General features: G+C 40.5%; 1 protein-coding gene across 1 annotated transcript in view; it reads right to left on the bottom strand.

Annotated features, from left to right (window-relative positions):
- Positions 1–967: 967 nt before the first annotated feature.
- The window catches only part of BIN2 (bridging integrator 2), a 28778-nt gene continuing 3669 nt past the window's right edge, over positions 968–26076 (bottom strand). Inside the window, exons 2-13 of the mRNA XM_016201083.2 lie at positions 22800–22880; positions 14892–14946; positions 14511–14605; positions 13632–13727; positions 12283–12390; positions 11937–12022; positions 10662–10737; positions 9753–9835; positions 5263–6019; positions 3582–3662; positions 1944–2018; positions 968–1169 (exon numbers count right to left, since the gene is read on the bottom strand). Of these exons, the coding sequence (XP_016056569.2) occupies positions 1140–1169; positions 1944–2018; positions 3582–3662; positions 5263–6019; positions 9753–9835; positions 10662–10737; positions 11937–12022; positions 12283–12390; positions 13632–13727; positions 14511–14605; positions 14892–14946; positions 22800–22880 (1623 nt within the window). The 3' untranslated portion in view covers positions 968–1139. The remainder of the gene's footprint in view (positions 1170–1943; positions 2019–3581; positions 3663–5262; positions 6020–9752; positions 9836–10661; positions 10738–11936; positions 12023–12282; positions 12391–13631; positions 13728–14510; positions 14606–14891; positions 14947–22799; positions 22881–26076) is intronic.

Genomic DNA, 26076 nt, shown 5'->3' with positions numbered 1-26076 from the left:
TCCTCTTCTAACACATTGCTAAATCTTGCCCATTCTTCTCCCTGCTCAATATTGTCTCTATAAAGTTCTTACTTTTTCACTCATCATTTCTCTAGTACCTAGTACAGTAGTTGGCACAGAGCAGGTACTCAATAAATGCTTGCCAAGTGATTGAACAAAAGGTGATATTGTCCATCACCCTTAGAAACAAAAGCAAAGATGGATGGATGAGTATTTGTGTGTGTCCACATTTATCAGGATGGCAGGACTTCAGAGTAGCTTTTTTATGTTTTCACAGAAGCAAATGATACAGCTTGAATCCAGCACTTCTGATTCCTAATTCCGTGCCATTCCCATTATATTATTATATTCTGTACCCTTTCCCTTCACTTGAATTCCATTTCTTCTTCCATCCTGCTCTTATCCTTATTTACACCAAGTACCAGACTATAAACATTAGATATAGCTCTAAAATGTAACCTCTTTCCAAGGGTATTTGCTTATTAACTAAGGGTAGGGGGCAGGGGCATGCAGTATAGTATCTAGATTGAGGAGCCTGTGGCCCAAATAGTTACAGCCAGGAGGTCCGGTGAGCTGGAAGTCAGGGATGTGACTAAAGCTTTCTGTATCTGGGATAGAATCAATAACCTTGCCCAAGTGGAAAACAGTGTGCTGGGCTGGGACAACCTCCCTCTGTCAAACAAAGAGTCCATACATAGAATAATGCTTTATTTAACAGTCGGAAGATACGTTCTTTTGGCTTTAAGTCTTAAAAAATGAGTGGTAAATCAAAGATTTGTTTCCTGTTCCCTGAGTATGTGTGGTTATGTGTGTGCATCTATAGATGCTTTTGCTTGTTATAGTCATTTTAAGCCCCACTTTAATTAATATATAAAGTCTTATTCTAACAATGCTAAAACCTGAATTAAATATTCCCTGAGTCTAACAATCTCTTCTCCCAAGCCTGCCTGTCTCTCTCCCTCCCCTAAGTCTGCTCCTCAGCCTTCATTAATGCTAGGTCTTTAGAGACCACCAGCATCCATACTGTTTGAAAACCTAGAAATGAATGCTAGGTCTTAAGTCCCTGTAACTTATACACCCTCTAGCTGAGGAGTTTCTCTGGGAGGTGTGTATATGTGGGAGATCTTGGCAGTTCCTCTTCAGAGTTGTGCACTTTGAATTGTAGATACCTGGAAAATAAACATGACTCTATTAGACAGATGCTCACCTGCCCTCCCATCAACCACTCAAGGAGGGTAAAAACTCAATTTGCTTCTGTCGAACTATATTTCATGTCATGCGTTGTTGAGGGAAGTGAAACTGATTGTTGGGATTATTGTCAAGACTTGTTGCAGTTACTGTTCAGTACATCTTCCACCATTTCTTTATGAGAATTCACAGGAGAAATTTTTTTTTTTCATCTTAGTAGCAGGAGTTGTTGTCTGAAGGAATAGCATCATGAATTGGGTGAACTGATCAGATTTTTCTCTTCTTGGATGTTTAGAAAGTCTGGAACCAATTTTGTGATCCAACCTTAGTAATTTTATTTTATAGGATGTATTTTTGTATTTGCCTAATTCATAGCTCCATTTTATGTCACTGTCCCTAACAGCCTTCTGAGTTAGTTTGCTATATCTTGTGTGTGTATATGTATTTACCCTTTTGTATCTTAACTCATTTTTAAAATAAGTTCAGATGTAACTCCTAAATAAGTACTTAGGAGACAGGGCTACGGTGAGAGGTCAAGAGGTTCAAGGCCAAGTGTTGGGAAATGTGCACCAAAAAACCACAGTCTCAGTTTTCTCTTGGTTCCCCTGTTCTCGCCAGCTTCACTTTGCTCAAAGGATATTGTTCACTGCTGGCTTCCCCACAGTGAAGATTCTAGTCTATAGTCAAACTTCCATCCACTCCCAATGACCAATCTTGCCACCCATCCTGGTCTCTGTGTATCTTGGTCACCTTACCTCTTCTTGAGGCTCAGGTGCTGTGACATTGCTATCTTCTGGAACTGCAGAGACATGAAGTTGGACACCTTGGCTCTATAAAAAGAAGAGTTCTGCCAGTGAGAGGGGGTTCAACCTCTCAGCTTAGATGGTCTTCTGTACCTTATACTCTACAGGGTAATAGACAATACAAAGGGCAAACATATAATGTTGTTTCACTACAGCCTGATGGCATCAGAGAAGGCTTTACCGTCATCCTCTTTCACAGGTCAAGAAACCAAGATTCAGAGGGTGAAATGACTTGCTGGCACAGATAACCAGGTCTTTGGGCTCCAGAGTTGTTTCCATGATCAGACACTATAATTTGTGTGACATGCATCAGTATGTTTATCTATGTGGGAGTTTGGTGAGAGTATAAATATAGGTCTTAAGAACACTACCTACCACTTTTAGACTAACCCTCCTCAAGAATGCACTGAAGCTCTCACACTTAGATAATCCTAACCTATGGCAGTTAGGAGAGGCAAGTAGTAAATGGTTTCTTTGGGAAAAGTTCTAGGTTCTACGATAGGAACCCAAGGTATGGAAAGCTCTGTCTAGGAGCTGCTAAGCCAGAAGACCTTAGAGCTCTACAATTAAGAGAGAATTTATTTTTAATTGAAATTTAATTCATACACTGTAAAAGTCACCCTTTTAAAGTAGAACCAGGCCCAGCCGGGCGTGGCTCTGCAGTTGAGCATCGACCTGGGATCCAGGCGATCAGGGTTCGATTCCCGGTCAGGGTACATGCCCAGGTTGCGGGCTTGATCAATGACTCTCTTATCATTGATGTTTCTATCTCTCTCTCTCCCTCTCCTTTCCTCTCTCAGAAATCAATAAAGACATTTTTTTTTTAAAAAAAAGTAGAACCAGTTTCTATCAATATGACAGCTACTTGAAATTCTCTGATTTTTCCTTTTAGGAAAATTTTCTTCTTCTCACTCCCTCCTCTGATTTCAGGCTATGCGTTACCTCAAAGGTAATACCACCTCCCAGAAAGTTATCATTCTCTCTCAAGTAGTTCAAATGCTAAGCAAGAACAAATGTTCTCACATGGATCTTTTTATGCTCTAGTTGCTTAATTCCATAGGAAAAATATGTCTCCTTAGCTGATGACCAAAGCAATCCCACAGGAGAGGCTGTGAATAAAAAACACTATATAGTTCTCAAATATAAGGAGGTTGTGTCCTGTACCTCTTTCCAAAGGAAAACAGTGTTACTAGCCTGTTTCTCAAAATAGACAGCATCTTGGTTCCCATAATCTCCCTTTCAATAACATTACTCCAGGAATGAAAGTTTGTTATTATTCACCAGAGCCAAACAGCTCACATTACTGCTGTCTCCATAATAAAATCATATATTACAAAGTCAAATATAAGTTAATATTGAATTTTCCATACTGTCAAGTTACTCTTTTCAGCGCAGAAATGTGAGAAGTGGCTACACTTGACACATTTATCCTGTGCTTTTTCCCTATCCACATGCCCCACATCCCTCAATCAGTATAGTGACCTCAGACCAGAAACCAGCCAAGGGAAAGTTTTATATCTTGCTCTGGTAGGACCTTCATGTGAATCAAGTCTCAGGGCATAATAATATTGATAACTTAGATTTTAGTACCTCGGGGGAGTCGGCCGAGATAAGCTTGTTGTTTTCTTCCTTGTCTTCCATCTTACTTGCCTTGTCAGACTCTGAAAAAACCTGTGGATCGAAAAGGACAATGTAGAAGAAAGTTCTTCACCTTCACACCCTGGATGCCACCCTGTTACCCTTTGTCCATGTTAACTCCTCTCAGATAGCAGGAGGCTCCTTAGGGAGCGTGGTCAACCTTCAGTTAGGCATAGGCAGTAGTAGGGTGGTACAATCTGAGGGGTACCAGAAATCTCATACTCCCAGGGAGCCACATGGCTCATGCCCTGGCCTCCTTCATTGCCCCAATGTCACCTTCTCTGGGCACTCCCTGTTTAAAATTGCAATTCAGCCCCTATTCCCTGTGCTTTCCCTTACTTAATTTTTCTCCATATCTCTTATCACCACTAATTATTATTTTACTTATTTATTCTGTTTTGTGTTTATCTTCTCCCCTCCTCCACTAGTATATAAGATGCCTTCCTGCATGTTCAATGTAATATCTCACTTCCTAGAAAAGTACCTGGTACACAGTAAGGGCTCAATAAGTAATTGTGGAATGAATGAATGAATCTTGGTACCATCTAGTCAGGAGTCTCACCAAAACCCTCTCTATAATGTACCAACAGATGATCATATATCTTAGCTTTTAACATCAAAGAAGGAGAACTGTTTCTCAAGGTGGCCTATTCCACTTTGGTGTTTGGAAGCCCCTTGTGTCCCATTTCCCATATACTAAAAAAATTTTTTCCATACCATTTAAAAACAGAGCTAATTGCCCGGCCGGTATGTCTCAGCGTTTGAGCATTGACCTATGATCCAGGAGACCGAGGTTCAATTCCCTGTCAGGGCACATGCCCGGGTTGCGGGCTTGATCCCTAATGGAGAGCATGTAGGAGGCAGCCAATCAATGCCTCTCTCATCATTGATGTTTCTATCTCTCTCTCCCTTCTTCTCTCTGAAATCAATATATTTAAAAAATATCTTTATACACAGGCGTAATCCTGCACTCAGGAATCTCAGGGAACATGCCAAATCTCTCGGACAGCCTTACCACATAATTTGAATGGAATGTGACTTGATTTCCAGATTCTTCATAGAACTGGTTACTCTACAGAGGGGCTGTGTGTCTATTTTAATACCATTCTTTTCTCATCCATATTCTCATCTTTCAAAAGACCATCTCTTTTCCTTTCCTTCCTTTGTGAGCTCCTCCTTCTAGGTTTCTTTTCAATGAAATGATACTTTGGAAATTTGCTGATGCCATTTTGGTTGAGGTCTATTTACCACAGTCACAAGTATGACAAACTGAAGTGAGAACCTGTTCCCCATCCCCTATTCAAAAAGGTAAAGCTCGGGATGCCAGTTATAGATTCTTTATTGGAACTCCCAGCACTTAGAGAAAAAAAAAAGGAAATTAGTAGAAATCTTCTCATAATAGTATTAGAGCCCTGTGCAGAAGTTAATTACCCTGAGAGTGCAGATCACTAAATCAATTGTTTTGAAGATGTGAAACAATCCCCAGAACAAAAAAAAGGTGGTCAAGAGTATCCCTGTGACTACAATATGATGACATGAAATCTGATCAACTGTGGGACAACCTGGCCATAGTAAAGATGATCTACATGGAGGTTAGAAAAGAGAATAAAGACTTAATCAGATGCATTCTCACCTGAGAGATCGAGGTGGGGGAAGTACAAAGTTCTGGGTTCAGATTGTCAGTGTTTTCCTTTTCTCTGTCCTCAGAAGTTCTTGCTGGCTTCTCTGGTGGCTGTGGATCAAGAGAAACCTCCAAAGTGGCCTTAGGACTAGGACTTGGAGTCCTAGCCCCCAAGGAGGCCCTGGGGCTAGTGGGTGAACCCTGTTCAGAGGCTGTAGGACTGGAGGGTATGTTCCCTGAGGAGGTCCTAGGGCTGGGAGTGGTTCTGGGTGGAGGAGGCCTATTAGGGGGTGCTGAGGTCCTCTGGATAGGGGCTCTCTTCCTTGGTTGTTCAGACCCTTCACTTGAGGTTCGGGTTCGGAGGACAACTTCTGGGAGAGATGAAGGCTGCTCTGAAGGGGTTAGGGCTCTGCCTGGGGATGGAGCTGGGGAGCCAGGGGGAACTTCTTCCTGGGCCTCGCCACTCTCAGTGGTGGAAGAGGGCTGGGCCTCGGAAGGGCCATTGCAGGCTAGCAGAGGCTCTTCCTCCTCAAAGGAGCTTGCTTCAGCCTCTTCTTTCTCTATTTCCTTTTCTTTTAAGGGCTCTTCTTTAATCTCAGAGTTGTCTTCTCCCTGGGCTGGATCAGATGTTAGCTCTTCTTCACTTGCTGAGATGGAGTCCCTCTCACTTGTCAAGGAAAGTGTAGAGGGACTGGTAGGTGAGGTAGGAGGGCTGGAGACCGTAGATGTTCGAACTGGGGAAGAGATGACTAAAGAGCGTCTGCTGCTGCTAAAAATTGAAGGACATTCAGATTCAGAAGAGCTAAAAACTGGAAGTTTTACTGGGCATTTTTAAACACCCCAAAATAATGTTCCATGTTACAGAATAATAAAACAGAATAAAGTAATTTAAAATACCAGAAAGTCTGTAGAACTTGCAGTAATTCTTATGTTATCAAGTGGAGTGTAAAAGGCTATATCATAATCTCAACTATGTAAAAATATATAAAGAAAGAGAGGCTGGAGAGTAACAGCAACATACTAACAAAATATTTTCTCTGGGTAAAAGATTCATGGGTCATACACAGTTGATCTTCATGGATTCCGCATTTGCAAACTCACCGACTCCCTAAAATTTACTTGTAACCCAAAATCAATACTTGTGATGCTTTGCCCGGCTGGGCGTGGCTCAGCGGTTGAGCATTGACCTAGGATGCAGGCGATCGGGGTTCGATTCCCGGTCGGGGCACATGCCCGGGTTGAGGGCTCAATACCCAGTCGGGAGCATGCAGGAGGCCGTCAATCAATGACTCTCATCATTGATGTTTCTATCTCTCTCTCTCTCTCTCTCTCCTTTCCTCTCTCTGAAATCAATAAAGATATATTTAAAAAAAAAATACTTATGATGCTTTCATGGTCATTCACGGACATGTGCAAGTTGTGAAAAATCGGTACCTGACAGCACTTTCTCAACTGAGGTATAACAAGGAAATCTTCCGCTTTCTTGTTTCAGCTCTCACCCTGTAAACATGTCCTTTTGACATGTTTTTTACATTGCTGTACTTTTTAAAATAACAGCATATTATATTTTAAATTTTTATTGATTTATTTATTTAAAATGTATCTTTATTGATTTCCAAGAGAAGAAGGGAGAAGGGGAGAGAAAGGAAGAGAAGGAGAGAGAGAGACAGAGAGAGAGAGGGAGAGGGAGGGAAACATCAATGATGAAAGAGTCATTGATTGGCTGCCTCCTGCACGCCCCCTACTGGGGATCAAGTCCACAACCTGGCCATGTGCCCTGACTGGGAAATTGAACTGCAATCTCCTGGATCAAAGGTCAATGTTCAACTGCTGAGCCATGCCAGTTGGGCACATTGCTATACTTTTGTTAGTGCTTTTGCTGTTTAAAATGATCTCCAAGTGTAGTGCTAAGAGCAAAAAGACTGTGATGTGCCTTACAGAGAAAATATGTATGTTATACAGGCTTTGTTCAGGCATGAGTTATATAGTGCTGTTGGCTGTGAATTCAATGTTAATGAATCAACAATATATATTAAATAAGCTGTCCTTAAACAGAAACACACGGTAGACAAGGTTATGTATTGATCAGTTGATGAAAATGTTGGGACCAGGGGCTCACAGAAACCAAACCCTGTGATTCCCCTGGGAACAGAGAGGCTCAGTATTCACTAATTCAGTGCTCATGGTGACTTTATAGAACATAACTACCATGAATAACAAAAATCAACTGTAACATTGATCAAGTATGCTGAGTGCTTCTATGGCCAACATCAGCTTAACTCCTTGCCTTCTAAGTGCCTCCTATGTACTGTCAACCAGCTGATTAAGCAATTCACAGATATTTACTTGACAGGTACCAACTATGTGTTGTGTCCTGGGCACAAGGATGGGAGATGGAGATAGGAAGGGAAAGAGATTTAAAAAAAAGTTCCTTCTAAGGGAGTTTCTGATATGGCATAAGCTGAATGATATACGGTTCTTTCTAGCACTACAATTCTAGAGGTTAGTAGCTTCAGGAGGCCCAGGACACAGCAAGAAAACACAGGTTTCCCTACAAGGTTCTGAGATATCTTGGTGTAAGTAATGGTAAGTTTCAGATGAATGAACACTTAGAGAGAACTATGGTTTTCAATATTGGAAAGAGAGAGAGTTTTTGGAGCAAAAGGGACTTCTCATACGAAGTCTACTTTGGCTCATTAGTGATTCCTTTTAATAGTCTGTAACTAATTGCTAAATGAGTAGTATAAGCAACAGATGTGAGCCCTATTCTTCCTTCAAGTCCCAAGTTCAATTTTACCACCTACTTGCCTTGAAGCCTTCCCGGGCCATCTGTACATTGGTAATTACTTATCTTTCTGGAATTCCTACCAGTCTCATTAGGCTCTTTGGTTTCATTAGGCACTTTGTTTTGTTGTTTTTTTTTAAATATATCTTTATTGATTCCAGAGAGAGGAAAGGAGAGGGAGAGAGAGAGACAGAAACATCAATGATGAGAGAGTCATTGATCAAGCCCACAACCGGGCATGTGCCCTGACCGGGAATCGAACCCCGATCGTCTGGATCCCAGGTCGAGGCTCAACCGCTGAGCCACGCCGGCCAGGCTCATTAGGCACTTTGTATGTGCAAAAGTTTATATTGTTCCTTGTCTCCTATGCACATTTTCTATCCTTTCAACTTTTTGTAAATCACTTCAGGGAAAGGAGAAATCTCTATGTCTTTGGATCCCTAATTCTAGGCATAAAACTTGCACAAAGAAGGAAGTTAATAAAACTTCCTGAATAAAGGCTTCAGAATAAAAACATAATCACATTCTAAAGGACCCATGAATTGCTTACACTTACCAGCATAAAGGATGTATGAAGGCAATAGACACCACACACACACAAAAAGTGGAAAATCAACCCATAACAGATTGAGAAAGGATATTTGCAATGCATATTAAAGAATATCCAGAATATACCAAAAAAAACCCCAAAACTTCATATAAATAGAACATTTTTAAAAAGGGTAAACAATCCAAATGAAAAATTTGAAAAAAGGGTAAACAGTAGAGTTACAGAACAGGAATCTTAACTGGCTAATAACAAGAAAAGATGTTCAAGCTCATTAGCAATTGTGGAGATGTGAATTAAAACTGTAAAAAATTACATTTCATACCCATTAGGTTGAAAGTTAAGAAGTCTGACAATGTTACATGTAGCAAGAATATGGAGCAATGGGGGCTTTTATTTTATTCACTGTTGGTGGGTTTTAAATGGAAACAATCACTCTGAAGAACAATTTGGCAATGGCAGTATCCACAGATTCTATGACTCAGCAACGCCACTCCCTGTACACACCCTAAGAAAACTCCTGATAATATTCACAAGGAGAAATGTAAAATGTGTTCATTCACTGTAACATTATTTGTAATAGCAAAAACTGGAAAACAATCCAAATGTCCATTAGCGGGAGAACAGATAAATTGTGAACTAGCCATACAATAGCATAACAGTACTGAAGGAACAAAACTAGCAACACAGAGTAACAAGAATAAATAAATCTCACAAACAATATTAAGAGCACAAAAGAAGTTGCACAAGAATACATAGTGTATAATTCTATTTATATAGTTTGAAAACATGCAAAACAATGTTTTCTGTGTGTATATATGTGTATAATAAAAAGTAAAAAGATATGCAGTGGGATAATAAATACTAAATTTAAGACAGTGATTACCTTTAGTGGACAGTGAGTGGGGAAGGGATACTGGTAGCTTCAATTATATATATAATAGTTTTCTTAAATTTGGTGGTAGGTATATGGCTATTTGTTGTATTACTTTTTATACCTGTAGTTATAGCTGAAGTATTTCACAAAAGGAAAAAGAATTTATATAGAGGCGTAACAACAAACAATATCATACACATAAGCACACAGGAATGGCCAGGATTTGGGATGGGAGATGAGACTGTTGACACACAGGACACGTGAAACAGAAAAGAGTCTCAGGAGTTGCTCACCTCGATAGTCCCTTCACCACAAAGACTTTGCTGGAATGTTGCTTCTCCAGTTTGCTCATCACTTCGTAGAGATTGTGGTTCAGCTAAAGCAAGAGAGAAGGGGATGCTAACCAGATGGAAACTGGCATATCCCTTCTCTACTTTCAGACAGCTCCCCCAAATAAAACCTTCCCACCCTTAACTATAAAATTCCCCCTCATTTCTTTTGCAAGGTCTTATACCACCACCCCTTCTTCCCTGACTTCCTTGTTAAGTTCTGCCTCTTCCATCAGACTGGCAGCTTTTAAAGCTGGGTCCTTAATGCTTGATTTGAGGTTCTAGCTTCTCTTAGGTGACCCAGGGAATGAAAACTCACTGTAATATTAACTAGGCAAGTCATAATTTAGCCAAAGTAACTGCAGAGAGGAACATGTGTGGGTGTGGATGAAAATATAGTTAATAATAGCCAGAGTCTTGGAATCCCAGGATTAGAAAAGACCCCATGAGGTCAGGTTCTGTGGCTGTCTGTCACTGAATAGGATTGGCTCTATTTAAGACTAGCTTACCAGAGAAACTGACTTGTGCTTAAACACTGCCCTCTCTGCTCTGTAGCAACCAAAGATAGAGATTTCACAACTTGGTTCTCCATTTCAGCTGTTCCTTCCATAGGCCTAACCTCCTTTATTCATCTGAAGTTGAAGTTTGGATGCTATTATTCAGTTGTTAATGGCGATGGAAAGGGCCCTCTGACAAGTATGTATATGCTTTAATACGGTCAACACAGTTCATCAAGTGCTTTTGTTTCATCATGAGAAAAGGGTAAAAATCTGTGGTGCTGATATGGATACTTAATGATTATGTAAATTAGGACTACTTTCATATTTACTAGAAAAACTCCTGAGGTGTCTAAATTGACCAGCTGTGTCTCACCTTGCTCATTTCCCTGTAGAAGACATCCTTCAAGTTGGAAATGTTTTGAAAGATGGTCACATAACAGCCAATACGACTATCAGGAGGCAAAACAACAAACATACAGGTAAGGGTTGGTAAAGAAAGTCTTTGTTTGAAAATACAAGGTAGGAGCTTTAGCCAAAGCCAGCGATCACCAAGGCTCCTCAAAGAAAAACACCCACATCCCAAGACTCAGGCTGTTCTGCAAGCTGATTCATCACAACCAGTCCAGGAGCACACCTGACTTTCAGGAGTGAGGCCAGAGGAGACACTCAGCCCAGGCTGACACCAAAGTATAACAGATCTCTAGCTGCATGAAGTTAGTCATCTGATTCAGGCTCTTTAGGTATTGAGGCAGACATTAAAGGGCTTTGAAGAATTTTTAAAATGCTATATAAATATAAGGCCATAAAAATAAGGAAACTGTAGGCAAATTAAAAAATAAATATAAGGCCGTATGATTATAATTATTATAAGTAATTATTCTTTCTCATTATGCATATTGGACTTCTATGAAGCTATATGTACATTAATGGAATTCTACTGGAAATGAATTGGGAAAGTTTACATTTCAAGAAACTATTAAATTTCACTTCTATTTAAATTAAGTCACATAATGTTTTAGAATACATGTAGTTATTAAAAAGGCTCCATCATATGTAGACTAATATTAAGTGACAATATGAAATATGCTGGCTACAATTGCATTAAAGCATATCTTGTATAGTGAAAAGAAAGTAGAACAGAATACAAATAGAATTTCTACTCAGATTCCTCTTCCAATGTAAAAAATTAACCTCTAAAACACTTTTACCTACTGTGAAGCAAAGACATCTTCATTAATGGAAATCATCCCATGATTTACCTGCGTAAAGCTATGTAAATCTGGATGGTCACAAACCAAGCTTGTTTAAAACAATACACCCTTGTGGCATGAACCCAGATACTCCTAGTATGCATGATGACAGCACTTTATTTGCCAAGCTCTCCCCTATCCAACAAACATCTTGTCATGAAACCGGAAAAGCTGGCAGGGCAAGAATGGTTATCTCTGTATTTCAGATGAAGAAACCAGGGGCTAGTCTAGAAAGATAAGGTGGCTTGCCTAATATTACATGGCAAGTTAGTAGCTGGGCTGAGGCTACATTCCCACTCTTGGATGCTTTTTTTCATGAGGTGACATGTTTGGGCTACCAGGATGCCTGGGCCTCCAGTGGCCCAGGAGTCCAGCACTTCCCGAATTTCAGTCATTACCTATTATAAAGAATAGGCAGCTCCTCTAGTAGTTCCTGGTTCAGATCTTCAAACACAAGCTGGGCTTTGCTGAACTCTTCATCTGCCTAAGTGGTAAAAGAGACAGGACAATTCTCCTCAATCCTGAACTCCAGGATAGAAGCTGCTTCTTTAATCCTCTGCATTTTTTCAGGAACTAGGCTTACTCGGAACCATGCGTCTCAAGACCCATGCCCTCCCCAGCCTTGACTCTTTTGCTATCCTTAGAGCATCTGTGTCAGAGAAAACACGACTTCCTTCAGGACACTGGATGATGAATTTATCATTTCCTAAACCTAGTGTGGCCAGGGAGGTTTAACTTTTTTACCTTGGCAATCTTGGCTTCATCTTTCTTCTTGGCATTTTGCACCGCCTCCAGGTGGTGTCGGGCACTGTCATAGTCCACAAGTTTCCGACCCCGCTTGGCAATTCTTTCCTAACCCAGAGTCATGAGAAAGAGCCTTGATATTCTTCAGTGACCAGGATGTAGGTAACATAGTATCAAATAGAGAGGCAAGATTCCTGGATCCTATTATAAAATTTCAAGTTCTAACACGGTTTTGTGCTCAAGGGATCTCCCTTACTATCTGGAAAGAATGGGAATTCTCAGGGGGGAGACAGAGTAAAGAGCAATCCTACAGAGCACTTGAAAGCCTGCATTAAATATTAATATTTCCTATGAACTCACTATAAACTAGTTCAGCCTCCAGGATAAATGGTCTTGAGAATCCTATGAAATGGAAAGGCAGGAGTTTTGGGTTTTACTCCCAATGCTGCCATTTATTAGCCTTGTGACCTAGGGCAAGGCCCATCTCTTTGGAAGCCTCAGAAGCCTCAGCTGCCTTTTGGTGTTATTTTAAAGATCAAATGCTGAATAAAAAGTGCTTTGAAAATCTTAAAGCACAATAAAAATATTATGACCACTGACAGAAATTCTCCTCAATCTTATCCAAACTACAAATTATACCAGGGAGAAGTAAACTATGTTATTGACTGGTCTCATTCTCTCAATCACAGAATTCAAAAGGATCTTAGAGGTTATCTGGTCCAACTTCCTATGCAATACATGAACCATTTCTACAATATCCAAGATAAGAAGTAGTTTGACTTCTGTTTGAACAGAGAATAGGCAACCCACTATCTCATAGTATATTTCATTTTGGGAAAGCGTTAACTATTAGAAAGTTAACGCTTTCATTTCTTTCCACTAATCTAAAATCAATGCCAAACACACTAGGTGTTTAATAAGTATGAATTGAATGAATTCTAATTCTGCTTTCTGGAACTGTTTAGAACAGGTTCACTTCCTCTTTAACCTAACAGGTTTCCAAGTATTTGAAGATAAATATTATGACTCCTTCGCTTCTCTACAATAAAAAGCTTTTAGTCCCATCAGCTGTTTCAAACAACTAAAAGGGATGCTCTAACCTGGATCTAATTTAAAACCAGCCCAAATCTAGTTCACTGAAATCTACATCTAAACATGACCTCCACACCATCCTCAACCCACCACCCTAAAACCTCTTGTCTAACCCTCAACTTTAATCCTTCGCCCAACCCACCCAACTTTGTTCCTAACCATGGGCTCTAACTCTACTTATAAGTTTAACCCAATATGGTCTCTACTTATATGGGCCACTTATAACCCATTATTGATTCTATAAAGTGAGTGAGTACCTTAATCTCGCCAAACTGGGCTACATAGTTTTCCATGGTCCTCAAAGCCTGGTCAGCTAGTTTCTCTTCATAGTCTTCCCAAAGAAGATCATTATTCTGTGGGACAGAGGTGAAGGGGAGTGGTGAGGGCTCCACTTCTCAACAACTGCATGCCAGGGAAATACCCAAAGTCTTCCTGCAATAGACTTCCTTTTTTGAGCACTGGGAAGAATCAGATGAAGAAACAGCCCTTCACCAAGGAACTGCCCTGACAAAGGTTGGACATACATTCAGGGATTAAGAATAGGAACAGCCCAGCTGTCATGGCTCAGTAGTTGAGAGTCGACCTATGAACCAGGAGGTCAGGGTTTGATTCCATATCAGGGCACATGCCTGGGTTGCGGACTCGATCCCCAGAAGGGGGCGTGCAGGAGGCAGCCGATCAATGATTCTCTCTCATCATTGATGTTTCTCTCCCTCCCCTTCCTCTCTCTGAAATTAATAAAAATATATTTAAAAAAATGAAAAGAAAAAAAGAACAGGTACAGATGGTCAGAGTATTGGATCCTAGTGCTTGAAGGGCAGGGAAGTTTGGGAGTAAATAATTGCATGAAATTAGTTTCTAAAAACAACCAATTAGGTTTGAAATAGGTAAAGTTTCCATAAGGTTTTAAAGAGGGGAAACAGCGTAAAAAATGGAGGAGTCCACAGATTAGGGAACACTTGTTTTTACCTTCGTAGTTGCAGCTTTTTTCTTCCACCTGTGACTGAGGCTATACAAATGAACAGTGTGAATTGGCTCCTTTGGTTTCCTATTTGCTTAGATGGAGAAGCTAAGGTAATGTTGAAATGATGGCAGGAATGAGTTGTGAAGAGTTGTAAAGCCCAGAACACTCTTACCCCTACGATGGCCTTCAGCTCCTCATGACCGTCCCACTCACTGCTGTAGATCTCCTGCAGGGTTTCTGACACTCTCTTTGAACTTTCATGCATCACTGAAAGGAGAGAACTCCACAAAGTTTCCCGAAAAGTACTTTGGTATAATCATATGGGCGACAGGCTAATCAGTGGGTCCAATTAAGGAGGAGAAACTGAGAAGGTTTGAGTTATCAGTGATGGAAGCTGGATGGGGCCAGGATAGGAAAAGTTACTCTTGTTTGGCCCACAAGTTCCATGAGTTGGGGCAGGCAAGTGATAAAACCCTGGTCCCCACCCATTCCCCAGACCTCCTAAGAGCTGCACAAACGCCCTCTGGATTTTCTCCCATGCTATAATACCCACCTTTGACTGCACTAAGGAAGTTCTTCAACTCCTTGTATAGCTTGAGGCCCTCTGCCTGAAAGGAAGAAATGCCTTTGGTGATTAAAGATATATATTTGGAAAGATGCTCCAGAGGTCCCAGTATAAAAGTAGCTTCAAAGCAGAAATCAATCCTGGAATTTCTTCAAACATTTGCAAATGTTGTAAATTAGCTATTACTCTCTACCAAAAAGTTGAAGGCTGTCTCTCTGGGGCAATTTTTAAGTTGGGAAATTGCTCCCACTGCATTGGCATGTTTTTCCTCTGTCTGTTCTTCCTTCCAGTGAACAAGAGCCTATACCTAAGTTTCTCTGTTAAAATCTAATGATCCTCTGGCTTATGCCTTCCTCCCCGGGTAAACTACTACCACCTTCTACAGATACTATACCCTCTTCCTTCTCTGCTCCCTCTCACAGGCTATTCTCCTCCCCTAATGTCCTTCTCTGCCTTGCCCCATTTTACCCTTCCCTTCCGTCAGCTACCTGCTTTATACTTTTCTTCCAAGGAGCCTCATCATTGACTCTCCTGTTCCAACTCCAGTGTCCTCACTTATAGTTCCATCTATCTACCTGATTCTATCTTTGCTCCTGTGTCTGAATTCTCATTTTTTATACTAAGACTTCCAAGCACAAATTAGGTCTCTTCCCTCTAAAAAAGAAGAAGGGAGGAAGGAGAGGAAGGTATCATTTAGATTTTGGCAGTTCAAATCTCTACTCAATAGATGAGCCACTTTTTCTATAACTCTGACAAATGTTCATTTAGCCTCTGCCTCCAGCAACCAGAAACTCATGACCTCTTGTTGAGGCTGAACTTCATTTTAAAATAGCTCTATCAGAACTTTAGCACACTGGCCTTAGTCTGGCCATCTATACTCATAGCAGATATAATTTCTCTTGCATTTATGTTTGAAGACATCTTTCACATGCCCTGTACCAAGTCTTTTTCACAGGCCTCCTCAGTTGTTCCTTAGGGTGTTGTTTAAGGCCCCTTTCCCTTCTGGTATATTTCCTCTGTGCTCCAGCTTCTAGGGATTGGATGAGAAGGAAGTTTGAGGTTATGGTAGGCAGGTGTAAGTTTGAGAGTTTTGCAAATGTAATAACCAAGGTTTTAAAGAGTTTTGAAAGACTTTTAGGCATTATAGAAATTAACAAGGATTTCAATTTATTTTTTGACAGAAAATAACCCTGACTCAACTTTTTACTGATTATTTCATTCATCTTCTTGCCTCCAGAGCTCTCCTCTAAGCCAGTGCAAACTTCTGACCATACTTCATGTTAAAAGTCCTTCTCAAGGGGCTGAATACCAGGGCTCAAGGAACATGAAGACAGATAGCCTCAAGGTAGTCTACTGCACCGGCAGAGGGGAAGGACTGGGCTTAGGCAGTGTGTCCCAGCGAGTGAGAATCAAGACAACATCAGAGAAATGGCCAAAGAAGAGTAGGATGCTACAGAGAAGTGAGACTGCAGGAAGAGTCAGTAAAAGTCACTAGACTTGGTAGTGGGAGGTCACTGTTGACCGTGAGAAAGTGTTTCAATAGCATAATGGAGACAAATTCAGTCAGTTAAAAAACATCAGAAACACTCAGCATTCACCAGAAATGATGTCTCACTTCCTCCTTGCTTTTTCACTAACAGAAAAAAAGTTTAAATAGTCTAACATGTTAAATGTACATAATATCTTTTAAACGTGTCTATGGTAGGTAGGTATAAGTTTGAGAGTTTTGCAAATGTAATAACCAAGGTTTTAAAGAGTTTTGAAAGACTTTTAGGGATTATAGAAATTAACAAGGATTTCAATTTATTTTTTGACAGACAATAACTCAGACTCAACTTTTTACTTCACTGTGAAGATTTGGTCTCAAAAATTCATATCTGAGGAACAAAAGCTGTTAAACTGTCTTTAATAATTTCTAGAAATAAAAATTTTAATATTTTATCCTATTATATGGCCTAAAAAACAGATCAATAATCAAGGCTACCATGTATGATGGTGCAGGTTGTATGTACACTGTTCAAAAGGAATGGGAACTATTTATACCATAGTCCATAAAATGTGAATCCCTTCTGCCCTCCATTACACCTCACAGAAGTCCAGATCCATTTCTGTGTATGTATGTATGTATGTATGTATGTATGTATGTATGTATTTATTTATTTATTTATTTATTTATACTTTTATTAGTATTTATTTTATGTTGAATTTACTCCCAGGCCACAAGTTCTTGTTTCTTCAGTTTCTCCTGGGATATCTTTTTCTTCTGTGCGACCTCCTCTTCTGGCTTAGGAAAAATCTGCTCTTTTTTAGTAGGATCCTCTCAGTGGGGCAGGGAGAACTCATGTCTGGGTTAATCTGCCAATGAGCTCTGTAAGTTTTACATCGCATCTTGGGAGCTTTGTTCACCTGGATGTGCTCAATGACCAGAGAATCTACATCTAAGCCCTTAAGTTCAGCATTGCTCTCTGTGTTTTTAAGCATGTGCAGCAAAAAATCAGCACTCTTTTTGGGCCACTGACCCCGTGTCCAGCCCCACTGTTTGGCCTGGGCACACCTACCAACTCCACCATTGTAACGACGGAATGGCACACATTGCTTCTGTAAAGTGACATCCTTCAGATGCTTGGTAGCTTTTCGAATATGCCTACCCTTGATGGCTGGGCAGTTTCATGAGTGTTCTTAAAGTGAACACGAAGATTTGAATCTCTTGATTTGCATGATTTTGTGGGGTTTTCTGGGTCAAGTGAATAACGAACCATTTTCAGAGGGCACCTCTGGCCGCTTTTGGGAAGAGCTCCATTTCTATGTTTTAGAATCAAGCTTCCTGGTCAAAGTTCTTCTTTTATACTCTTGTTCTTTCCTTTGAGGAGATGAACTGGTGGTAGTGGGACGTGGGGTGGTGGAAAAACACTGGGTGTCATTTTACTTCTCTGACCTGTCTTCCCTGAAATGTCTCCAGGCTAAATCACCCCAGAACATTTCTTCTTTCCTGACAGATGTGACTCTCACAGTCTTAGGTTCCCACTTGTCTGGGAGTCAAACACTTGTCTTTGCCACCAACTAGCAAGTTATTCCGCTTCTCTGGCTTTAATTCCTTCATCTATAAATGCCGGGTAAGGCGACTTCTAGCTCTAAATCTTTGTGTCACTTCTGCTCTCTGAAGCCTTGTCAGATTCTTGGCAGCACTATAAAGAGTCTGAGTTAGTCCCTCCCATCCCTTACGCAAACAGTCCTAGCCCTCAGTTCATGAACCACTCACTCTGGAAGCTTATCCTAAGCACTCAGGGAGGTAGACAGAGCTATGTCCTAAGAGACAGGGGTAGAGGGGATGAAGAGGGTCACTGTCTTGGGGTACCCCACTTGCTGGAGAAAAACAGACTCAGAGAAACCCAACATTCAGCAAAACAAAATCATTACCAACCTTGAGCAAGTGCTAAATGTGTTTGATCTAATGGAGGTCCAGAAAGGAAAGATGCAGCTAGATTGTTAACATTGGATTTTAAAGGCAATGATTTGGAAGCAGCTGTCGCTACCAGAAATAATAAAGTACTGCTTGAGAAAAAGAATTCTTCCTATGTAATATGTTTTGGAGAGAGAGAAAGAGGGGAGTAAGTAGAGCCCTCACAGAAAAATTACCTATGGAAATTGGATTAGGAACCTAGGCAAGTGCAAGGCCTTGAAATCAGGCTGGAAAGTTCTGGAGTAATATTTATTTATTAACAAAAAGGTTACCTACAAGTTGACTGTGGGTAAGGAATAGGACACATGACTAACTGGTTCAATTTCTGAAATACTCAACTTTCAATCTCTGACCTTGTTCTTTTTCCTTCTGTTCGTCTTAGCCACCCCAGGTCCAGCCTCAGACCTGACTGTATTATCACCATCTTTCTTCTTAAACTGTTGAGAGGCTTGAGGGCAGGTATGCTGTCTTATTCGTGAAGTTCCAGCATCTAGCACAGTGCCCGCATGCAGCAGGCGACCATGAAATGTTTGATAAGTGAACTTTCCAAGCATGTTCAAACATGGGTTACTACAGATGCAGCATTCTCTCGGGAGAAAAGTTTTCCCTTGTTCCTAATCTAACTCCATTTCATTTCGCAAATATATTTCCCCCCATCAAGTGACGTTTAGTTGGTGGGCTCACACAGAGAATTCTGAGGGAACAGTCCCATCTAATCCTCTTTTTCTTCTTGATGACCCCATCTCTTACCCTTTCTAGCCACACACCTGCCATTGTAGAGCCATCCTGTAAGGCAGAGAGGGAGAGAAAGGACTGAGGGACAGAATGGGCCAAGAGCTGGAAACCTTTCAAACTGCGTGTCAGCTTACTCATTCCTGTTCTTTTTATACTGGAGTTGAAAGTAGAACAGTAACTAGAGTTGAGAAAAGGCCCAGGGAGGCCTCCTATTGAGGTACAGGGAACAAAGCATAGGGTTTAAGTCTGAATCCTAGCTCTGCAACTCTTATTCTATGTTAACTTGATGAAATAATTTCCCTCTCAACCAGATCCTATTTCCCCTCAAAGGAGTTAGACTAGATCAGTGTTTGCCAAATGTTGCTACATCATAATTACCTAGAAAGCTTAATGTAAAACAAAGATTCCCTAGTTAATCATCACCTATGGCTGTTAATATCACACAAAAAAGGAGACAACCAGATATTATGTGCCTCCAGCTGGAAGGACAGAACACCTATCATAATAAATATTCTCTGTGCCAAAAGAAACAAAAACAAAAATATGAATCTCATCAAGGCTCTAAATCTAACTATTAATTTTCAGGAAATACAAGAGATAGAGGAACATGTTAAATTATATCAGAGATCCAATCAGCAAAATTTAGACTGCATGAAACTGCAGGAAAACAATCTAGTATCATCAACAAATAAACTACAAAGGGAAGGATTAGAAACATACAGATTAAGAAGAGATTTAGCCTTAACTCTACGAGATTTAAACATGTCAGCAGTTGCTGATGTAAACAAACTGTATATAAAAAAAGACACAATTAAGAGTGTGTGAATATTGACTGGATATTTTATATTAAGAAATTATTGCTAATATTTTTAGATATCACTAAAATGTGTCTTAGTGGGATAGTTAACATGAAATATCTGAAAAGATATTTGTATTATTCTGTTAAGTGAAAAATACAAGTTATAAAACCCTATGAATGAATAATTTCACTTTTGTAAACCTCTATTATTTATAGTGGATATATTTAAAGATGATGCACATATATAAGAAAGTAATTGCAGGATATAAAACACAGTGGTTGTAGCATGGGAGGGCATAAAATAATTATTTTTAATTTTTCTCTTGATGTATTTTTTGATTTGTTATGAGTAAATGTTTTTTTTTTAGAAATATATTTTTAGGTGCAATAATGGTTTTGTGATTATATTTTAAAAGAGGCCTTATCTTTAGGGATTGATAATGAAATTTTTATGGACAAAATAATATGACACCTAGAATTAGCTTCGTAATAATCAAGGATGAGGAAAGTGAGTGGAGACAAAGATGAAACAAGATTCCCAGGAGTTGATAAATTATCGAAGCTGAGTGATAGGTATATATGGATTCATTATATAAGTTTTTCCATTACACAAGTTTAATGGAAAATTTCCAGGCCCTCCTACCAATCAACTTGCATTTAAAAATATTTCTAGCCCTAGCCAGTTTTGCTCAGTGGTTGGAACATCGGTCTGAGGACTGAAGTGTCCCGGGTTTGATTCCGGCCAAAGGCATGTATCTCTGTTGCAGGCTCCATCCCCCGCCCTGCTCAGGGTGTGTGCTGGAGGCTCTCTCACATCATTGTTTCTCTTCCTCTCTCTCTCTCTCCCTTCTACTCTTTCTGAAAAGCAATGGAAAAAATATCCTTGGGTATGGATTAAGAAAAAAAAAATAATAATAATATTGCTCAGCCAGGCATGGCTCAGCGATTGAGCATCGGCCTAGGATCCAGGAGATCGTGGTTCGATTCCGGGTTGTGGCACATGCCCCGGTTGTGGGCTCGATCCCCAGCTGGGGGCGTGCAGGAGGCAGCCGATCAATGACAACTCTCACATCATTGATGTTTCTATCTCTCTCTCTCCCTTTCCCCTCCTCTCTCTGAAATCAATAAAGATATATATTTTTAAAAATTTCCAAATGATTTTGATACAGTCTACTACTGCATTAGATAATAGCTAATATCTTTTTAATATAATTCTAAAGAATTATTTTGCATATAATTCAACTAACTGATGTTGAACAATAAAGATTTTGGCTGGTTTTTGTCCCTGGTTCCTGGGAAGTAAGCCCCAGATATTTGGGATTTCCCAAGTGATAGGAATGTCTTTGTTATTACTGGTGGACCCCTCAGACCATACCTCAGGATGGTGGCAGTTCAGGTTGAAAAGATGAACCATGGGATTAGAGGATTATGGCTCTGAGACAGGTGATATCAGCCCAACTAACATCCAGGGGAGAGAAGGGAAGGGGAGCTAGAGATTAAGTTCAATTACGTGGCCAATGATTCACTATGCAATGAAATCACATTAAAAACTCTAGACACCTGAAGCTCAGGTGAGCATCCTTGGTTGGTAATACTAGATCAGTGTGCTGGGAGGGTGACATATCTTGTGGACACAGAAGTTTCACATCTGGGACCCTCCTTATATGTCTTCATTTGGCTGGTCTTGACTTGTATCCTTTATAATAAAAGTGTAATTGTACGTAGAACACTTTCCTGAGTTCTGTGAGTCATTCTAGCAAATTACATAAGCTGAGCAGCTAGTAGGAAGCCCCAAATTTAGAGCCAATTTGTCAGGAACGCAGGTGGCCTGGGAACTCTGGAGTTTATGCCTGGTGTCTGGAGTAAGGCAATGTAGTAGGGGGACTATGCACTTAACCTGTGAAATTTGACCTAACTGCGGGTAGTCTGTGTCAGAATTGCAATGCAACTGGATATTCATTTAAGTTAACAACTCCCATTATTATAAAGAGCGGATCACAATCTCCAAGACCTATGTAAGAATTAAATGGGCCTAGCTGGGCATGGCTCAGTGGTTGAGCATCGACGTAGGATCCAGGGAATCACGGTTCGATTCCTGGTCAGGGCACATGCCCGGGTTGTGGGCTTGATCCCCAGTTGGGGGCATGCAGGGGGCAGCTGATCAATGACTCTCTCATCCTTGATGTTTTTCTCTCTCTCTCCCTCTCTCTTCCTCTCTCTGAAATAAAGATATATTAAAAAAGAAAAATGAAAAAAAAAGAATTAAATGGGATGTATGTAAAGCACTGAGTATAATGTTTGGCACATGGAGATGGAAAGTCAAATATCCCATGGAAGGTTAAACCTCTGTTATCCATTTCTTAATGTAAATTTTGTACATAAAATTACCCATACTATCCAGTGAGGTCAGAAGGAACAGTGAGAATAGGAGATGTTGGTGAGAATGACAGGGGAAAAGATGGAGGTAATACTTTAGAATAAAGGGCTTAGGTGGGGTATATAGATGTAGTGAACGAAGACGCCACAAGGAAAAGATGGGCCTATTGAGATAAGAAGAGCCCTAGGGTGGGAGAGAGGCACCCTGGGAAGTGAATAAGGTTGCAGGGGCTCAGTTTGATTTTGTCCAAGGACCTGGTGATGTCATTGTATCCTGGAGGAACCAGGAAGAGAAAAGAACACTTGTCTGCACCCCCCAGCCTCCCCCATGTCAGCAGGAACAGGAAAGGTAAGTTTCTCTGCTTCCAGGGGAAGGATAAGCAGTGGTCACTGGAGGCCCTCACCCCTGGGGGGAGATGGGTTACTAGGAATGCTTGCTGGTTTGAAGAATGTGCTATTCCTCTGCCACTCAGCCCTCATGTCTTCTTTCTTCCTCCAAGCTTCCCTTCCCCACCCTCCAGATTACCTGTTGATGGTAAAAGTTGTTGGCATTTTGTTCAAACCGTTCATCTTTGGTTTCCACAGTTTTCCCCAACTTCTGCAGTACCTGGGGATATAAATCAGAGAGGTCAATAAGGTTATACACATATAGTCAAGTCTCTCTTATCTGTTGGCTTCATATGACTCTGGCTTCTCTCAGAGTTTCAGATGCAACTAAAGGGCCACTGTACTCATATCAGCCCAACAGAATTAGAAATACAACACATTGCTGAATAAGCAATCATGTTTTGTGGCTCTTTTGAAATCGGGTACTCTTGGGGATATGCAGCAGTGTGCTAGATGATATATATAAAGTCCATAATAAATAAGGTATATATTCCTGGAATGACATTGTTATTTACAGTGTTTTTTTGTGGGGATGGAGTGGGGAGAGCATTATATTAAAACAAGAATTAATAAAAAGAATGTAAAATGTGTACGGTTTTTAAAGATATAACATGGCCCGGCTGGGCGTGGCTCAGTGGTGTAACATTGACCTAGGATCCAGGAGATCGTGGTTCGATTCCTGGTCAGGGCACATGCCTGGATTGTGGGCTCGACCCCCCAGTCAGGGGTGTGCGGGAGGCAGCCGATCAATCACTCTCTCATCATTGATGTTTCTATCTCTCTCTCTCCCTTTCTCTTTCTGAAATCAATAAGGATATATTAAAAATTAAAAAAAGATATAACATGAGCCTTAAAGACATTTTTCACTTGAGAGACTCTCTTTCAGCCATAGCTGCAGGTTCCTGTAGATAGATGAGGTTAGAGAGGTGGGCAGGAGACTCTTCTCTCATAAGGGCCCTTATGGAAAACTTTAAGAAGCCCTGATAAAATGCATTTAAAACTCCTCTACAAATTAATGCTATCCATGTCTATTTCCTTTCCACTGGGAACCCGAGAGCTAAACATTATACCAGTCTCAGTGCTAATGCAAAGGGTATGGAAATGAAAAAGGTAGAGTACCTGTTTTCACAGGGGAGATTCACTCATCAACAAATAAGGAAGTCTTGCCTCTTCTATCTGTAACCCATTTTGGAAGGAGGTACCATCATCCCCCAGGTCCAAGTTGGAATCTCAGGAGTTTCCTGCCCTCAATTCCTTCTCTCTCACCTCCCTCACCATGTCCATCTCTGAAAATCATCCTATGCTTTCTAGTCTCATTGCCATAGCTTCAGCCCAGGCCCTGGTCTGCTATAATAGGCCTATCATGCTGCTACTTAAAACCTAATGATTCTCCATTTATCTTTTCAACAAATTTTTATTACATTCCCATTATGTATCTGTAAATTATAGTGCAAGCTCTAGAATGCATACAGGTTTCAATATCTGACTATTCATTTAGCCTCAGCTCTCATAGTTCCTCCTTCCTGTAGGTCTCGCCCCCAACACTTTATTCGCTTCCTGAATAAGCTATACTTCTGGTTGTTGTAGATGCTGTGCCCTGTTTCTGGAATGTTCTTCCCCACCTTGGCTGTCAGGCCACTATCTAAAAACCCCCAATTCATAATCTATATCCTTTGTGACACTTAATTACACCTACTTCATCTTATTTATCAAGTTAATCACTCCCTCCTAAGCACAACTTCTGTACCTTATATGCACTTCTGTTACTGTTTTATTATTTGTATTTATCTATCCATGTCTCTTTCTAAATTGTGAGCCCCTTGGATTGGGTACTTGCCTTACTAATTTAGATTTCTCAGAATCCAGCAAATAGATACTTAATACTTATAACAGGAAGGAGAATAGGACTGATACAGGAGAGGACCAATGCTGGGCCTTGAATTAATATTTTGATAGATTAGAATAGAGTATAAACAGTGAGGGTGGAAAGAGGCTTCTATGCAGACAAAATCAGTAAAGTCAGGGGGGGAATATAAGTTTACAGCAGCTTCATGAGATAGTTCAGCATGGCTGGTTTAGGGTATGTTATGGGGAATGTGTGTAAGGAAGCTAGAGAGGGAGATTGGGCTTTGAATTGCATGAAAGACTGCCCAGGTCTTGGGAGTGAGAAAGACTCCATTCTTAATCCTGGTGTTAGTATCTCTCACTTCTGGAGCTCTCTCTATAATGGTTAAGATCAAGGACTCTGGAGTCAGAGAGATAGATATATTCCCCCATCTTGGCCTTTCCACTTACTGGCTATAAGCCTTTGGGCAAATCACTTAAACTCTTGAGCCTCAGTTTCTGTAAACTCCTTTCTCCCCATTAAGACAATAGTATCTCCTAGGGTTGTTGGTAGAATTAAGTGATATTATACATGTAAATTGCTTTCACAGTGCTGCCTTAAGGTGAGTACTTCAATACAAACCCACTATCACTATGTCTAGTTCTACCCCTCCCCTATTTCCTTTTCAGTTTAACTATATGTGTTTGTCTGTGTCTCTAACTCCACTTTATTTAATATCTAGCCCTGGGTGTGCAGAGTCTGCCATCTTCCTTGGCTCCACCCTCTCCCCCATGGAAACACTGTCTTCTACCAAGAAAGTTGCAAAACCACCTTGTTCAGTGGTTAACACAGCTCTCACTTCCTTCCTGCTACCCCTCCCTTCCTTTGCTTGGGGCGTAGTTCTTCTTAGGTAGAGGGGGCTCAAAAAGATAGAGAAGTCAACTGGGTCTAGAATCAATGTGGCATACCCCAAAGCAGATTTATATTCCCAATCTCCAAAAGGCTTGGAAGGTGTGGGAACGTGTGTGCTGAGGTAACACTCCACCTTCAATTCTGAAACTGAAAAGATGAGTATTATCACCCTGGAAACATAACCAGTGCCCTGGCCCCAAAGTCATTTATTGCCATAAACAACGGGGCCAGGTGTCCAGCATTTATACTATGCTGTAGATGTTCTTTCTCAACTAGAGTTCCTTGAGGGAAGAGGATGTACAGATGCTCCATAGATGTTTGTTGAACGAGTAAGTTCTACCTTAGGATCACTTCCTACTGAAGGCCCACATAATGCTAATCCCTGAAGTCCTGCACTGAGAATTCTGACCCAGTTTGCCTGGTTTAGCAGCTGGAAAATTAGAATATAGATATTTAGGGAGAAAGAGTAGGGGAAAGAGATAAAGTAAATGTGGCAAAATGTTAACACTTAGTGAATAGGTAAAGAATATTCCAGTGTTCATTGATTTAACTTTTGTGTAGGTTGAGGTAGGAGGGTAAAGCTTTAAAAAAAAAATCACTGCAGACATATTTGGTACTTAGAGTTCCTCACCATGACCCTTCCCCATAATCATTTATATCTCAGTTAATTCTTTCAATT

The sequence above is a fragment of the Miniopterus natalensis genome, chromosome 2 (genome assembly GCF_054644295.1).
Source record: "Miniopterus natalensis isolate mMinNat1 chromosome 2, mMinNat1.hap1, whole genome shotgun sequence".
NCBI classification, from domain to species: domain Eukaryota; kingdom Metazoa; phylum Chordata; class Mammalia; order Chiroptera; family Miniopteridae; genus Miniopterus; species Miniopterus natalensis.
Note: the sequence above shows the minus strand (reverse complement) of the source record. Positions and strands in the feature narration are given on the sequence as shown.